The sequence below is a fragment of the Oryctolagus cuniculus genome, chromosome 6, assembly GCF_051225735.1.
Source record: "Oryctolagus cuniculus isolate XC-2025 breed Fujian yellow rabbit chromosome 6, ASM5122573v1, whole genome shotgun sequence".
Taxonomy (NCBI): Eukaryota; Metazoa; Chordata; class Mammalia; order Lagomorpha; family Leporidae; genus Oryctolagus; species Oryctolagus cuniculus.
The window spans coordinates 4,608,217-4,626,175 of NC_142872.1; the positions used below are offsets into that span (position 1 = coordinate 4,608,217).

The 17,959-nt window shown below is 56.1% G+C and overlaps 1 protein-coding gene across 11 annotated transcripts in view; it reads right to left on the reverse strand.

Annotated features, from left to right (window-relative positions):
* EPB41L4A (erythrocyte membrane protein band 4.1 like 4A) overlaps positions 1-17,959 on the reverse strand; it is a 214,476-nt gene that overhangs the window by 16,713 nt on the left and 179,804 nt on the right. For all 11 annotated transcript variants that reach the window (XR_016235026.1, XM_008248402.5, XM_089334778.1 and 8 more), the window contains 2 exons: positions 9,830-9,907; positions 942-1,061 (listed from right to left, as the gene is read on the reverse strand). Coding sequence is in view for 10 of the 11 variants with exons in the window: in XM_008248402.5 (XP_008246624.2) it covers positions 942-1,061; positions 9,830-9,907 (198 nt within the window). In the remaining variant the exon portion in view is untranslated. The remainder of the gene's footprint in view (positions 1-941; positions 1,062-9,829; positions 9,908-17,959) is intronic.

Below are 17,959 nucleotides of genomic sequence, written 5' to 3' on the forward strand. Positions count from 1 at the left end.
TGTGTATGTGTATGCATGTACGTGTGCATGTGTGTCTATGTGTATGTATGTCTATAAATGTTACCAGTTCACAGAGAGCTGATTTGCAGGTCCAGCAGTCTCACTGTTGAGGGGTAACGGTGCTCACACAGCATTACTGCCTAGCAACAGGAGGAACGCACAAATCCCAGCCTGGGGCGAATGAATCGCTCACTGACCACTGCGCAGAGGGTGGCTCGCCCAGAAGACACTCACATCTGGCTCAGTCTGGAACGAGATTCCGAGAGCCCGGCAGCCTCCCGCTGAGAGGAGCAGCAGGTGTTTCAGCAACAGCCTGGCTCCCGCACAAAGCAGACGGCTCCTATGGATTCAGCCGAGAATGCTTTTGTTTAAAAATGACACCCAACAAAGCAAACATACGGTGTTGCTAGCCTTGTTTTCATGACATTTTGATTCAGCTGTGCTCCAGCTTCTAAGCTCCAAATATAGTCTACGGATGTCACAAAAGAGGGCAAATGTGACAAGTACACAGTGGGCTGACCGTGGCTGAACCAAACCACGTGACAGCGCAGGGCACCTGCACGCTGCACCAAGCACACTGCTGCTGCTGCTGTGTGAATTTCTATTTTGTTTGAAAGACAGAGAGAGAGATGTTCCACCTGCTGGTTCACTCTCCATAAACTCTCCATAAACCCACAAGAGCCAGGGCTGGCTCAGGCTGAAGCCAAGAGCCTGGCGCTCAACGCAGGTCTCCTCGTGGGTGGCAGGGACCCAAGCGTCTGAGCCATCCCCTGCTGCCTCCCAGGGTGCACGCCAGCAGGCAGCTGGGACCAGGAGCAGAGCCGGGCCTCAAACCAGGCACTCGCGCAGGAGACACAGATGTCCCAGGCCAGGCCTAACTTCCGTGCCCAACCCCCGCTGCCAAGAGCAGTCTTGAATCAGGTAGGAAGGGGTCCACGTACGAGCGGGACCGATGTCTGGAGCGCCGGTTGGTGGGGTCCACTTGGTTCTTCTCTTTCTGTCTCCTTAGTACGGCTTCCCACTGAGGCGCTGAGTCAATCATGTCATTCTCCTGCCGTACTCTGAAAAGAAAAGCCATCACCGGAGGTCAGCACACACACATGTGTCTTGTGTGCCGCTCACCCCAAACTTGCTTTGAAGACCCACTTAAGCAGCAGCAATTTTATTATAATCATGAAAGCTAAGAATGTATCGACTGGATTAATATACGCATAGGAGATGAGATATGCACACACAGGGGTCTTCAAAAAGTTTGTGGAAATGTACATTATAAAAAAACTATGCAAAGATTTAAACACTTTTGCATGAAAATAAACATTTTAATTTCATCTTTCCACAAATGTTTTTGAAGTCCCCTCACAGGTATAGATATACACACACAAAATTATAATATTTATATAATGTAAATACATATTATTTTCAGACATCCATCCTAAAAATCTCAGAAAAAGACATGCAAAATACAAATCAATGAAAAATATCTTTAAGTTTTGACTAAAGAAACTGTGGTGTCTGCTAAACTGCTAATCTTAAACAGTGAAACAAAATCATTTTTTGAAAAGTGCTACTTAAAACAGTAGTAAAATTTCACTTCAATGAGCTTTATGAAGTCACAGTAATTGTTCAAGTTTCCATGGACAACAGGTGCCAAGGATAATTCTCACTGTTTTACAATAGAACACTGGAGTTCATCACGGTGGACGGCGCACTCGCAGCTACCTGAGTACACGGCGTTCCCACCAGGGCCACTCACATGGTCACCCTGCACACGGCCAGGGCCCAGCCAGGAACAGGAAAGGAGGAAGCACTGGGGGGAGCCACAGATGGCTGTTATGTGAGAGCACAGGAGAGAACCAAATCCTCAACAATCCACAGGTCTGCTTTTGTAAGCGCCACAACCAATTCCAGTCTAAGCGCTCTGCGACGAAGGCCGCTGCAGGTCTGTCAGCCTGCAGAAGTCCTGGACGTGTGCTGCATGGGGTCCTTCCAGAAGGAGGCGAGGGCGAGGCGGTCGGGGCGGGGGGGGGGGGGGGGGGGGCGGGCCCCATGCAGCAAGCACTGGAGGAGCCTGTGACACTGTCGCCATGGAAGGCTCAAGTGACGCGGGCACACCCGAGGGGGTCTTGGAGAAACTGGGGCCCTGTCATCTGAGCAGCCGACGGGGGCTCTTCAGGACGCTGCGCCAGTCAGCGTCCCTCCCCCACGATGGCCAGACACCCACAGGGCTGCAGCGGCAGGGCAGCCGGCTCCAAGACAGCAGGAAGAGACCAGAGAGCCCGGAGTCCCTGCGCCCTCCGAAGAGCCCTGAGCAGGGGCTGTGCGTGACGTCAGGACTTGTTTACAGACGTGCAGGCGGCTGGCACCCACCCATTCCACAGCCATTTAAGCAGAGGTAGTGCACAGAGAATGCGAGCTGAAAAGACAGCACCGCACGGGGAGAAGCTGTCTGAACCACCCTCGATGACAGGGGACTGCGTTAGGCAACAACAGCCCGTGACCCACTCCAACCGGGCAGGCACCTGCTCCCCTGCTCAGGCCCTCCAGCCACACTATCTGGACGTGGGCAGGACGCAGTCCTGGTACTTCCCACAGATTTAAGAACAGAGCCCCTCCCCCCTCACAAGCACAGACCCAGTTAAATCTGAACACACACTGCTATGGGTCCTGACAGTGGGGATGCCCGAGCTTGTAGTTATCAATCATTCTTTGAAACACACACTCCCGTTGGAAAATGCTGAGCATATGCATACATGTTCACGTGTGTGTGCGCGTGTGGGCATGTACTACACACATGTTCACGGTCAGAACACAGCCAGGTCACCTTCTGTCCAAAGTGACAGTGAGTGACCCACCAGGACTAAGGGATTAGGATTTTCGGGAGAGACAGGCAATAGGAAGGCGTCCAGTAGGCAAGGTGGGACCGGCCCTCCTGTAGGAACCCAGGCCTGGACAGCTGGGGCTGGGACAAGACAAACCCAGTGACAGTGCTGCCCAGGTCATGCGCAGGACCACCTTTTACAATGTGAAATCATTTTTTAAAAGATTATTTACTTATTTGAAAGGCAAATTGACAGGGAAAGAGAGACAGAGACAAGCACTTAGGCCATCATCCGCTGTGTTCCCTGGCACATTATGGAAGTGGAGCAGCTGGGACTTGAACCTGTGCCCTGATAAGAGATGCTGGTGCCACAGGTGGTGGCTAAACCTGCTGCACCAGCCAGAACACTGGCCCCTACTGCACAATCTTTTTATCAGGAAGTCAAGACCTTTCAACACTTCTGAGAGGTCAGACCTACCTGCAAGGTTGAGGTCAGACTCAGACAACCACAGGGAAGGGTGCGTTTAGCCCAGCCGTTAGACAGCCATGTCCCACACTGGGTTCCTGGGTTCAAGACCTGGCTCCACCCGCCTCCACCTTCCTGTTAGGTGCACTCCGGGAGGCAGTGGTGGAAACTCGATAACCAAGTCCCTGCCGCCACACAGGAGACCTGGATTGAGTTCCTGGCTCCTGGCTCCGGCCGCAGCCCAGCCCCAGCCCCAGCCCCAGCCCCAGCCCCAGCCCCAGCCCTTATAAGCATTTGAGGAATGAATCAGTGGATGGGAGCATTCTCTCTCTCCCCCGCCCCCAATAAATAAATAAATTTTTAAGTTCATGGGAAAATGAAATTAAAAGATAAGTTACCTTAGTTTCAGAAAACTGAAATGCATAGTTTTGTCATAATAAGCATTTTCCACAAACTTTGAAAAATTTATCTTTTATTTGGTTTCTTCACAAAATGCCTGCAATAGCCAGGGCTACGCCAGGTGGAAGTCGAGAGCCGGGACTCAGTCCGGGTCTCCCACAAGTGTCGGCGCCATCGCCTGCTGCCCCCCGAGTCTGCGCTGGCAGGCGCAGAGCTGGGAACGTGAGAAACGGGCGACTAATCGGAGTCCCAACCGCGAGGCCAACTGCCTGCTCCTCGCGGCTACCACAGTTCCTCTGCACTCCGAGAAACTCCCTCACTTCACTTCCTGAAGTCGCAGCAGCCCTTCCCGCCCAGACGCAGGCTTCTCACGTGCTGGTGGACTCCACCTTGACACTCAGGGCAAGAACTAAAGCTCCCGAGACAGAGGCACATCTCTCCCTCCCACCTTTCTGGTAATAAGAACTCGATGAGAAATGATCTCAGATGATGCCACGCATCTTTAACTTCTGTTTTTCTAACTGAAAAGTGAAACCGTCCCAGTTAGTATCCCAAGGCCACAGGCACCCTCTCCTGGGGACGCCACTTCATTAATATTCCAGGCAGGTGCATTAAAAATGTAAGGCCGGCTCAGAGCCGCAGAGCCGCAGGGCCTCCTGAGCGCTGGGTGGGGCGGCTATGACATTGCACACAGACAAAAGGGCTCTGGTTAACAGGCCCTCATTACAAGCAGGAAAGTGTCACCTCCTCCACCGCTGGACCCTGCAGGAGACACAGGCGCTGCCTGGAGCCCTGGCACCAAGGACACTGGGCCCTCGCAGCTGTGCATGGGAGACGCGCGTCCTCTGTACCGAGCCTACTTATTCCTAGGTCCGGGACACACAGGGCTTATTAGTGATTTGTGCGTTTTTGCTCTTTTCCTGCTATAGTTTAATTCTGAGGTAGAGATTTACATCATGAAGAATAAAGTACTGCAGTCCCTATACTGACATAGTACCTTTGAGAAGGTAGCACGCGCTCTCACGTCACAGCCATTCAAGCCCTGAGGCGGGGTTGGGGGAGGAATCCACTGCAGCCAACACTGGCGAGTACTCTTTTGAAATGTTGCATTTCAAAGTGAACCTCAGGAGCCCACCCAACGCTTCTCCACTGTGCCCTTGGACCCAGTAAGCCTACATTTATCACATTCTGAGTACTGCCCCATCTGTACCTGTGGTAGGCAGGGTATCATACAAGGCTTCTGTTTATTAACGTGTAAGGAAGGGTGTGGCATTGTGGCACAGTGGGGTTAAGCCACTGCCTGTAACACCCACATTCCATCTGGGTGCCAGTTCATGTCCCAGCTGTGCCATTTCTGATCCAGGTCCCCGCTAAGGCACCTGGAAAAAGCAGACGATGGTCCAAGCGCTTGGGCTCCTGCATCCATTTGGAAAACCTGGATGAAGCTCCTGGCTTTGGCCTCACCCAGCCCCGGCTGCTCCGGCCAATTGGAACGAGCCAGCAGATGTAAGATCTCTGTCTCTCCTTCTCTCTCTGAATAAATCTTAAAAACCCAACAACGGAATGCTTCCCTGTTCGCATTTTCTCCCCAGCCTGTCCGACACTGAGACAGCCTCTGCTCTTCATCTGTGCCACAACAGCCCAGGTGGCCACTGCACTGCTGCAGTTAAACAGGCAGGTCCTGCCACTGTGACCGTGCTCATCGACGGCGCGCATTTTGTATCCCTGCTAGAAAGCAATCTTCATTTTTTTATCCTGGTAGTTTTTCTCCCCTGGAGAAATTTACGTGGTTCTGGCCACCTGTCCACACTCTCCCTTAAGACCAGCAAGCAAAAAACTCATTTGCTTTGCCCACCTTCCGCACCACCAGGGAATCTGCATATTTGCTCTTACAAGTGCTTCCGTCTCTCTCACTGCTTATGCTCCCGGACTAAAATGAGCCACTCTGTGCAAACATCCTTTCCAACGCCCCGTGCTTCCTATCTGAAACCCCCTCGGCGATGCGGCAGGATTCCCCAGTGCTGTCCACTTGGTGATGCTCTAGAGGCCCCAAACCGCCCATCTCCACGTCCAGGTCTTGTCCGCCCTGTGAAGGTGGAAATCAGACACCCGTGCACCTGCCGCACAGCCAGCCCGGCCCGCCCCACACCTACAATGGTGCCCTTGTCTGCAGCCCCTGACCCAGAGCAGAGCAGGAGAGAAACGGCTGTTTTCAAGTTTTGCAGATGACATGTGCACTGGCCTGAGTGTGCTGACACCACAAACACATTCATTCTCCCTGTGGTGCAAAGACAAGCAAGGCTCTCCCAGCAGGATGCCACAAGACCACTGCCCTCTAGACTTGTCCTCCTCCGATGCACCGTCCCTGCTGGCTACAGGGCAGAATTTCAGCCACAGAAACTGTCCCCTACCTTCGGGGACACCAGAAAGAGTTGCACACCTCGAAAATGCACACCAGCTAACATCCACCGGGTCACTGACTTCATTGTGCCTGCCCTTAGGAAGCTCCGGTTTGATGTTTGTAACTGAACCAATTGTTTCATCAATGAGCGTAGCAAAGGAAGCAATCTCTACAGGAAGTTTAAACATTTGAGCTTTTAACGCTACCGTGGAAACACTCACTTCCTTCCCCAATGCCGACCTACCCATCACGGTTAGAGCACAGTGCATCCTGCATGAACAGCCCTCCGGATCTGCTAGAGACTACAGACTGGGCCTCCGGCACACTGTGGACTTGAAGCACACACAGTTTTACATACGAGGCCCCTAAAACTTACACAGGAATCAAAGATTAAGAATGCCTGAAATGGGGGCAGGCATTAAGCCTCGTGGGTGAGATGCCCGCATTCCATATATCACAGTGCCTAGCTCTGGCTCCTGAGTCCAGCTTCCTGCCAGTGTAGACCCTGGGAGGTAGCAGGGATAGCTCAAGCAGTTGGGTTTCTGCTACTACATGGGAGACCCGGATGGAACTCCTGGATCCTGGTTCCAGCCCTGTCCTGTCCCAGCTGCTCAGGCATTTGGAGAAGCGAATCAGCAGACGGGGGAGCTCACCCTCTCTCCCTCTCCCTTCCTCTGCCTGCCTCTCAAGTGAATAAAAATAAGAACATGTGGTGTAAAATAAGTCAATGTGCGAAGTCAGTAAAGGTGGGAGAACAGGAGACAGGACCCAGAGCAAAGCAGGAAAGGCAGGAGGCAGACAGCACAGGGGAGACGAGGCAGCGACTCCAGAACTGGGCTTGGGACATCCGTGTCTGAACCCCAGAGCACCGCACCTCCAAGGTTTCACGTGACCCCCACATAACTCGCTCAGCAACACAGGTCGGAGCTCAGTCCCTCGGCCACCATAAAGACCGGTGCTAAGCTCGGTACTAGTTAAATGAGGTGACCCACAGGCAGCACCGCAACCGCCGTGATGCACCTGTGCCTGGCTCCTTCGTGGACACAGAGCTCAGAGAAGACGGAGGAACGCAGGCAGTGGGGAGGAAGCCCGGGAAAGCGAAGGAAAGGGACCAGGCAAGGGAGGCGGGGGTGGAGGGGAGGAGGACACGCGCCCAGGAGCAAGGCAGGCAGGGCGCTGTGCTCTCAGCTGACAATGCCACTCCCCAGCTTCCTGGCCATAAAGGCTCTCAAACCTCAACGCCCAGCAAACCGCAGGGCGTATCCCCGACAGTGGAGGGCAGAGAAGGAGCAACAAGTGGGGAGCATAGGGCTGCCCCAGGGACGCCCGAGAGGGGCCCGAACAGAACAGGAACATTCAACACAGGGCAGGGAGGCCCTGTGGGGAGCCCCAGGCCCGGGGCAGAGGTGGGGGGCGGAGGGGCAGACACAGGTGCTTATTCTCGGCTGAACTTTCCTGAAAGTGAAGCTGAACTGGACAGCACTCCTGGTTTCTAACGTCAGCCTTCCAGAGCTGGCGGCCATCAAGTTTCTTCCACGGCTGTTAGAAGCCTGCTTCGGGTGCTGCTGATTCGTAAACATTCTCTTAGAACTTTAGTTTCTCTTCCCACCAAATGGGACATGTTCAAATCCTCATTCGTGGAAACAAAGCAGCTGAAACACCCACGGGCTGCCTTTGTTTACTGAAACCACACTCCCACCCAGCGTGTGGTCTCAGGCCCACGGGACACGGCGGCCCGTGTGTTAAACAAGGAAAATCCACCAGGAAAAACGTGCGAGAGCAACCGCGTCCCAGTGCCCATGCACAACCTCCACCAGCACATCTCCGACTCGGGGTGGCTGAAAAGCGAATCTGCCCCCACGTCGCCTCCTCTCCAGGCCGTGCTCTCTTAGAGGGAGGTGGGAGTGCAGGGGGTCCGAGACCTCCCCTCTCGGTTTATTCCAGGCCTTAGCTACAGAGACCCCCGGAGACAGCTGTCCTCGACAGAGAGGGGCTCTGACCCTGATGCCTGGGCTACGGGTACAGTCTGTACCTGGAGAGAGCAGCCGGCTGCTTTCACGCCCAGCACAAGGCCCCGTTCAGCCCAGCGTCCTCGTCCTACAGAAGGGAAGACAGCCCAGAACCGTGAGACGCCCAGGCCAGAGCTGCAAAATCAAAGTGGGGGCTCCACACGGCACATCCATCTTAGACCATCCCGGGCACCACAGGGTATCAGCAACGTCCCTGGCCAGCAGCAGCCCCCACCCAAGGGTGACATGACAAACGTCTCCAGGCACTGCCAAATGTCCTTGGGGAGGGGCTGGGGAGAGCCACAGGGCTAGAAACCAGGACAGACAGCCAAGACCTCCAACGCCCAACCCCGGGCTCATTCTGTTACCCTCGTCAACACTGGCTGCTTTCAGGTAAGTATCTTGGAACCAGGAAGAGCTGGTCAGAGCAGGAAGCCCCCACCAGACTGAGTACATACTAATGATGTCACCAACAACTCTAGACAGGGAGTCAGAGACGCTGACTGATGCCCTTGACTCACCTGCACATGCTGGGTAGCTCACCTGTGTGTGCTGTGTGACCTGGGATGTAAGCTCCTGGTAGCTCACCTGTGTGACCTGGGATGTAGGCACCTGGTAGCTCACCTGTGTGACCTGGGATGTAGGCTCCTGGTAGCTCACCTGTGTGACCTGGGATGTAGGCACCTGGTAGCTCACCTGTGTGACCTGGGATGTAGGCACCTGGTAGCTCACCTGTGTGACCTGGGATGTAGGCACCTGGTAGCTCACCTGTGAGTGTTGTGGTGTTAAGTACCTGGTAGCTCACCTGTGAGTGCTGTGGTGTTAAGTAACTGGTAGCTCACCTGTTGAGTGCTGTGGTGTTAAGTACCTGGTAGCTCACCTGTGAGTGCTGTGGTGTTAAGTACCTGGTAGCTCACCTGTGAGTGCTGTGGTGTTAAGTACCTGGTAACTCACCTGTGAGTGCTGGGATGCAAGCACCTGGTATTTCTCATATGTTCATGGGGTTGCAACTATGGGATCCACAGAATACCAGGTCTTGGTTTTGTTTGGGTAAAATAAAGTCACATAATTTTAAACTACACTTCAGAGAAGGCTTTCTCTACAAATGGTCAACTTTCCTTCCAGCCCTGGACGAATTCATTCATACACTGATTTAAAGGACATTTAGCTGGCGCCGCAGCTCAGTAGGCTAATCCCCCGCCTTGAGGCGCCAGCACACTGGGTTCTAGTCCCGGTCGGGGCGCCGGATTCTGTCCCGGTTGCCTCTCTTCCAGGCCAGCTCTCTGCTGTGGCCAGGGAGTGCAGTGGAGGATGACCCAAGTCCTTGGGCCCTGCACCCCATGGGAGACCAGGAGAAGTACCTGGCTCCTGCCATCAGATCAGCACAGTGTGCTGGCCGCGGCGGCCATTGGAGGGTGAACCAACGGCAAAGGAAGACCTTTCTCTCTGTCTCTCTCTCTCACTGTCCACTCTGCCTGTCAAAAAATAAAAAAAATAAAAAAAAAAAATAAAGAACATTTAAAAAGTAAGAAGACCTCCTTGTCAAGTTCTGTAGTTGCCTGACAGTCGAGAAAAATCAACTCAACTACCCGAGGTTTCCTCAATTAATGTCTCAAATAGTGCCAGGCTCTTCCCCAACGCGGGCGAGGGAAGCGGCCTGCAGACACGGGACACTCGGCTCCCGCACAGCACGTCCTGTATCAGGGCTCCAGGGAAGCAGCAGACGTGTGTTTTACCTGTTTCTCTTCTTCCGGTGTTCTCTGCTAGAATTTTCTGACTCACTGCCGCTGCTTGTGTTACAGCGTGAGCGTGACCTGGAGATAACAAAAAGAGCAGAAGAAAAGCCCACGCTTAGGACAGATGCAACATCACAGAGGGGTTCATGGTGGTCGCCTGGAGTTAACTATGCAGTACAGTAACTCATCCAGACATAAAGCGTACAACGGCCCTCTCCCAGGCGGTGTTTCTGAACTCAGGCACACTCCAACGCAGGGAACATGAAAGCAGATCAAGGCAGATGTCATCACGTTCCCAGAAAAGACCTCAAAAATCAATCTTTTCCAACAAAACCATGACACAGCAAAGCTGTGAGCTCCCGTGGTGACGACACACGGATGCAAAGCCCTGTTTACCCCGTCCCTATCCATGGCGACTACACACAGATGCAAAGCCCTGTCCACCTGGTCCATATCCATGGTGACTACACAGGGATGCAAAGCCATGTCCACCCCGTCCCTATCCGTGGTGACGACACCTGGGTGCAAAGCCATGTCCACCCCATCCCTATGCATGTGACTATACACGGATGCAAAGCCATGCTCACTCCTGTCCCTGTCTTTGGTGACTACGCATGGATGCAAAGCCCTGTACACCCTGTCCGTATCCATGGTGATTACACATGGATTCAAAGCCCTGTCCACTCCTGTCCCTGTCTTTGGTGACTACACAGGGATGCAAAGCCCTGTCCACCCTGTCCCTATGCATGGTGACTACACGGGGATGCAAAGCCCTGTCCACCCCATCCCTATCCATGGTGACTACACGGGGATGCAAAGCCATGTCCACTCCTGTCCCTCTCTTTGGTGACTACGCATGGATGCAAAGCCCTGTCCACCCCGTCCCTATCCATGGTGACTACACACAGATGCAAACTCGTGTCCACCCCGTCCCCAGCCCTGGTATCACATGTGGATGCAAAGCCCTGTCCTCCCCCGTCCCTATCCATGGTGACTACACAGGGATGCAAACTTGTGTCCACCCCGTCCCAGCCCTGGTATCACGTGTGGATGCAAAGCCCTGCCCGGCCTGCCCCCATCGAAACAGGTGCAGTCCATCCCCTGCCCTGGATCTGCAGGGGTCCTGGTTTAGACTGAGGAGCAGATGCTCGTCCAGCCCAGAGCCGGCCTGGACAGGACAGGGAGCGTCTTCCTCCTCGCAGGGCCCACCTGCAGAGGCCACGGCCAGCCCAGAGCCGGCCTGGACAGGACAGGGAGCGTCTTCCTCCTCGCAGGGCCCACCTGCAGAAGCCACGGCCAGCCCAAGCACTGAGAGAGAGAGAGAACGGCTCCCTGGACAACATGGCTCCAGCCACTGTCTGACCACAGCCTCACGTGAGACCTTGAACAAGACCAGCCGGGAACTGCATTCAATCCACAGAATTGCATGAGATAGGGTGCTGCGCCCTAAGCCACCAGGCGTCAGAGCAGGTGCTGAGAGCCGTGGGAAACCGAGGGGCCCACCGAAACCCAGGGGACAGAAAAGCAGAAAGTGGTGGGGTGTGACAGAATGGGAGACGGACAGCAGCAGAAGCCAAAACTGGATTTTGCATGTGTGTGTGTGTGTGTGTGTGTGTGTGTGAGAGTGAGTGAGAGAGAGAGAGAGAGAGAGAGAGAGAGAGAGAGAGAAAGAACAACACTCAGAGCAGCCACTCACAAAGGAAAAACAGCCCACTCCCGGTCAGCCGCAAGTGCTGCTCACCCTGTGAGTGTCTGCCCCTCTGTGCCCGTCTCCCACCCCTTCGACCCCTCTGATCCACACTACTGCTGAGGGACTGCCTCGGAGAGCAACGAAGACAGGGACAAAGACAGAGCACTGTCCCACACCTGGGGACAGCACAGCAGGACGCCTTTCGCTCATTACTTAACGTCTGCCACTTGGTCACTCGCAAACACCTAAGTCACCCGTACACACCCAGCTCCACAGAGCCCAGAGAGGTAACACAACACTAGCTGGGTCCAGGCCGCCGACAGCCCAGTGCCAAGTACACTGCACACACAACCTGCCTCTGGGCTGCCCTCCAGCCCTCGGGGGTCAGCCCCCATCCTGCGGCCTGCAACTCTTGACGGTGGCTGAGTAACCACGGCCAGCTCCCACCTGGACGCCCTCGCCACTCTGGGCTCCAAGTCCCCTCATCCCCTCCCTGGAGACCTCTGCCACCACAAGTCTGCACCCCACATCATGGCCACACCTGGTCACCCTCTGGAACCCCTTCCAGACACTGCTCTCCTCGTGGTCACCTTCACACGCCCCCCCCCCCCCCCAGTTGTGTGACTTGAACAAGTGACTCCCCTACCCTGTACCTTAGTTTCCTCTCGGAATGGTTACGAGGACAAAATGTGTCCCTGCCATGACGCACAGCAGCCCCTGGGCCAGAAACACTCCTGGACTCCACCCACCCTGTCCCACCTTGGTGCACGGTGGGCCCTGGGCCTGGGAGCACTCCTGGACTCTCCACCCACCCTGTCCCACCTTGGTGCACAGCAGCCCCTGGGCCTGGGAACACGCCCTGGACTCTCCACCCACCTTGGTGCATGGTGGGCCCTGAGCCTGGGAACACTCCTGGACTCTCCACCCACCCTGTCCCACCTTGGTGCACAGCAGCCCCTGGGCCTGGGAGCACGCCCTGGACTCTCCACCCACCTTGGTGCATGGTGGGCCCTGAGCCTGGGAACACTCCTGGACTCTCCACCCACCCTGTCCCACCTTGGTGCACAGCAGCCCCTGGGCCTGGGAACACGCCCTGGACTCTCTACCCACCTTGGTGCACGGTGGGCCCTGGGCCTGGGAACACGCCCTGGACTCTCCACCCACCTTGTCCCACCTTGGTGCACGGTGGGCCCTGGGCCTGGGAGCACTCCTGGACTCTCCACCCACCTTGGTGCACGGTGGGCCCTGGGCCTGGGAGCACGCCCTGGACTCTCCACCCACCCTGTCCCACCTTGGTGCACGGTGGGCCCTGGGCCTGGGAACACTCCCTGGACTCTCTACCCACCTTGGTGCACGGTGGGCCCTGGGTCTGGGAGCACGCCCTGGACTCTCCACCCACCCTGTCCCACCTTGGTGCACGGTGGGCCCTGGGCCTGGGAACACTCCTGGACTCTCCACCCACCTTGGTACATGGTGGGCCCTGGGCCTGGGAACACTCCTGGACTCTCCACCCACCCTGTCCTAGCCTGGGTGCCCATCTGTGGGTTCACTCCTCTCCCCTCCCCTTTCCTCCCAGTCCTGCTTACCTGGCATGGACTCCCCACTCCCCTGGGCTGTGGGGCCACTCGGGGGGCAGTGGCAGCCCTTCTCGGGGCTGTTGTGAAATCGGGGTCTGGCAGCCTCTCTTCTTGCACCTGTCCACCCTGAGAGTGGTCTCTACCTTCCTGCCTGGAGGCAGCAGACTGGCTCTGCGCACTCGGAAGTGCAGAGAGGAGGGCGCCCCCGGGCCGGCAAAGGTCCACTACCTGGATGTTTCCCAGGGACATTGTTTCTCAGTCCCCTCTGCCAGCTACTCTTCAACCAAGCCTCCTGACGCTGGCTTTTCTCACAGTACTGCTACCGGCTTGGTCTTCGTCCCTGGGCCACACCATCCACCCAGGCTGCCTCATCTCTGAGACACACTGTAACCAAAATCGCCAAGAAACCCCCACTCAGTTCACACGGCTAACCTAGCTCCTGACTTAAACCCACATACGGCCTGCACGTGGGCTTCCTGGAGGAATCATGCATGGGGCATCTTGGGCACTGAGCCCAGGGTCCCACAGCTGTGACATCACAGGCGCTGAGCCCAGGGTCCCACAGGTGTAACATCACAGGTGCTGAGCCAAGGGTCCCATGTGTGTGACATCACAGGCACTGAGCCCAGGGTCCCATGTGTGTGACATCACAGGCGCTGAGCCCAGGGTCCCATGTGTGTGACATCACAGGAGCTGAGCCCAGGGTCCCACACATGTGACATCACAGGAGCTGAGCCCAGGGTCCCATGTGTGTGACATCACAGGCACTTAGCCCAGGGTCCCACAGGTGTGACATCACAGGCACTTAGCCCAGGGTCCCATGTGTGTGACATCACAGGTGCTGAGCCCAGGGTCCCACAGGTGTGACATCACAGGCGCTGAGCCCAGGGTCCCATCTGTGTGACATCACAGGCGCTGAGCCCAGGGTCCCATCTGTGTGACATCACAGGAGCTGAGCCCATGGTCCCACAGGTGTGACATCACAGGAGCTGAGCCCAGGGTCCCACAGGTGTGACATCACAGACACTGAGCCCAGGGTCCCACAGATGTGACATCACAGGAGCTGAGCCCAGGGTCCATGTGTATGACATCACAGGCGCTGAGCCCAGGGTTCCATGTGTGTGACATCACAGGTGCTGAGCCCAGGGTCCCACACATGTGACATCACAGGTGCTGAGCCCAGGGTCCCACGTGTGTGACATCACAGGCACTGAGCCCAGGGTCCCATGTGTGTGACATCACAGGTGCTGAGCCCAGGGTCCCATGTGTGTGACATCACAGGCGCTGAGCCCAGGGTCCCACAATTGTGACATCACAGGCGCTGAGCCCAGGGCCTCATGTGTGTGACATCACAGGAGCTGAGCCCAGGGCCCCATGTGTGTGACATCACAGGTGCTCAGCCCAGGGTCCCACACGTGTGACATCACAGGCGCTGAGCCCAGGGTCCCATGTGTGTGACATCACAGGAGCTGAGCCCATGGTCCCACAGGTGTGACATCACAGGAGCTGAGCCCAGGGTCCCATCTGTGTGACATCACAGGCGCTGAGCCCAGGGTCCCATGTGTATGACATCACAGGTGCTGAGCCCAGGGTCCCATGTGTGTGACATCACAGGAGCTGAGCCCAGGGTCCCACAGGTGTGACATCACAGGAGCTGATCCCAGGGTCCCACAGGTGTGACATCACAGGTGCTGAGCCAAAGGTCCCACAGGTGTGACATCACAGACACTGAGCCCAGGGTCCCATGTGTGTGACATCACAGGTGCTGAGCCCAGGGTCCCATGTGTGTGACATCACAGGAGCTGAGCCCAGGGTCCCATGTGTGTGACATCACAGGTGCTGAGCCCAGGGTCCCACACATGTGACATCACAGGTGCTGAGCCCAGGGTCCCATGTGTGTGACATCACAGGCGCTGAGCCCAGGGTCCCATGTGTGTGACATCACAGGAGCTGAGCCCAGGGTCCCACAGGTGTGACATCACAGGCGCTGAGCCCAGGGTCCCACACATGTGACATCACAGGTGCAGAGCCCAGGGTCCCACACGTGTGACATCACAGGCGCTGAGCCCAGGGTCCCACGCGTGTGACAGGTCAGACACTGAGCTCTCAGTCCCACAAATGCGACATCAGAGCACACAGCCTCTCGAGCGTTTGGTCCTGGTGACTCTCCCGCCCGTGCATCACCCCTGCACTCCTGCATCACGGAAACCTGGGATTCAGTCTCCACATCTCCTGCGCCCTCAGACCTCCCAACGGCTCTCGACCACCCTCTGGCTTACACCTCCCAGGTGTCAGCAGCTGTCCACGCCCAGCCCCAGCGGCCAACACTCAGAAGACCGTCTGCAGCCTGGCTCTCCACCCCCAGGGTCCCGTTACCACTCTCCACAGGACAGAGGGCCATCTTGGCCAGCACAAATGCAACCACAGGGTTCCCCTCCCTGCTCTGAAGACCAGCATCCTCTCTGGCCCCGTCTTTCTCCAGGGGCTCGTTTCCAGCACATTCTGCTCGCTCTCAGAGCCTGAGCAACAGCGGTCTGCCTTCCTTTCCCTCACTGCTCCCTACTCCCTTCCAGCCCAAGGCTGTGCACGCCTGCCCCTGGCTGGTACAGTCTTTCTTATTTGAGTGCTTCCATGTCAGATCCTGGCTTAAGAATCCAGCTCTGGGAACCCTCACCAACAGCGCTGACTGCACAGGGGTCTTGTTTGTGCATAGCTCCCAATGGCTTCACTGAGGGCAGGTGGACCAGGCTTCCTGCAAGGTTAATCCCCCTCAGTCCAGACTCCCTTCCCAAAGCACCGTGATCTCAGACGCTCAAGACCTCTGCTCACCAGGGGGCAGGGTTTCGCTGGGGGTTGTCACACACACTGCCGGGAATGCAGCACTCAGTAAACCCTCTGGGTCTAAAGATGGAGGAGGAAGGGGCAGGGACTTTGTACCCCAGAACTACACTGGCTTTCTCTAGAGCAGGGATGTCAACCAAGCAGGTTTGAGGGGCTCCATAAACCCTGGAAACAGCATGAAACTGCCTATGGGCACATTAGGGTGGGTCTTTGTCCCTGAGGGACCGAGTCCAAGGTTTCATCAGAGCCCCAGAGGCTTCGGTCACCCCAAGAGGCAGAGGGCCACTGCCCCGGACTCGAGAGGGCCACTGCCCTGGACTCGAGAGGGCCACTGCCCGGACTCGGCCAGCACCTGAGACCTTACGCCATCCTGCTGGCAAAACCAGGCATCTGGATACCTTTGGCAGAGCACGTTACCCTGGCATCCGACAACCAAAGGCATTTCCAAACCTAAGTCCTTGGGATTCTTCCATGCAGCTGACAAAGCTGGGTGTAAGTGTCAGTCCATCCGGCCTGCAGGGACCTGTGTCCAGGACAAGGGAAGAGCACGTGACGCTGAAGTGGATGGGCAGGCACAGGGCTGCATGCGCAGCAAGGACAGAGGGAAGAAGGCACTTCTGCCTCCAGGCCAGTGGATCGAAGGGGGCCTTCAAGTGGGGGCAGAACCAGACGGAGTCTCCCCGGCCACTTGGGCGAAATGATTCTCTGCTGGGCAAATCACAATAGCCTTTCCCTGATGACACCCACGAGAGGGCCCCTGTCCAGGCCTCACAAGCTCCCGTCTGCGCTTCCAGGAGGCCAGCAGAAAGCACATCTCGGTGCACGGGCCAGCAAGTCTGCAGCTGGGCTGCGCACGCTCCGCAGTACTGTGTGCTATTAGTCTGTAAACAGTAACGTCCACGTCTGCATAGTTTAGCAAGCCTTGATAAATTCATTTTCAAATGTGTTAAGATCAAAACAGTTATCTGCTTAACACGTTTTAATTTTATTTGTGGAGTGCTTATAAATCATACTATCAATCAAGGATGAAAAATGATAAAAATCAGAGACACACATGTACGCTTATGTGTGCACACAAGGCACACACAGGCACAGGGACATGTGTGCACGCAGTGTCACAGAAGCATGCACACACACACACACGTGTGGACACACACGTGGACTCTAATGAACCTTGCTGTAGCAAAGGAGAAAGCTCAGGAGGGCCGGGCAGCGCCTTGCTTAAATGCAGATTCCACATGCCCCTTTTTCTGACCTGCAGACCTGGGTCGCAGGTCAAAAGCAGTCACCTCCCTGAGCTCCGGTTTTCTCATCTGTGAACCTCAGTGCTGGGAACACGACAAACCCCAAGCCGATGCCAACCACTGCCCGCCTTTCCGTCTAACCTGTGTTGGCCCTGAGCTGTGTGACGGTGAAGTCGGACTCAGTCCGAGGAAGCTGGGGAACAAGGCTCTGGGAAGAGATCAATCGGGTGAGAATGAACCACTTCCTGGCCCGCAGCAGTCACGTCAAGCCTCAAGGCTCACCTGACGGCCTGACCGGAGCTTCCTGCAGCTATAAAAGTACTGGTAAAGGTCAGTTACGTACCGGGTGGCCAGGGTAAGACACAGTCCCCACAACCCGCGAGGGGCAGGAACCTCACTGGGAGGCCATCCCAGATCTCGCACCCGCTCCACGCCCAGCCTGCTCTGCAGAGCCCAAGCCTGTTGGAGCTATTTTTACGAGGTACAGACACAGCTGCAATCACAGGAGACTTCTGAGCCGCTAGGAAGACACAACAGGGCTCTCGTTCTGTGCCCCAGAGGGTTTCACCCACGCTCTGTCACGTCACCCACCTGCAGCCCAGACCCTGACGTGTAGGTGCAGTTTTCCCAGAGAGCAACCATGAACCTCAGGTACCACGTGAGGCACACACCACACGCGATGGACTGCTAGGATACGACCGAGACGCGCGCTGTTAACTGACCCATCTTAATGAAAATACAAAAAGCAAGCCCCTGCCGATGTGTTACGACATTACTC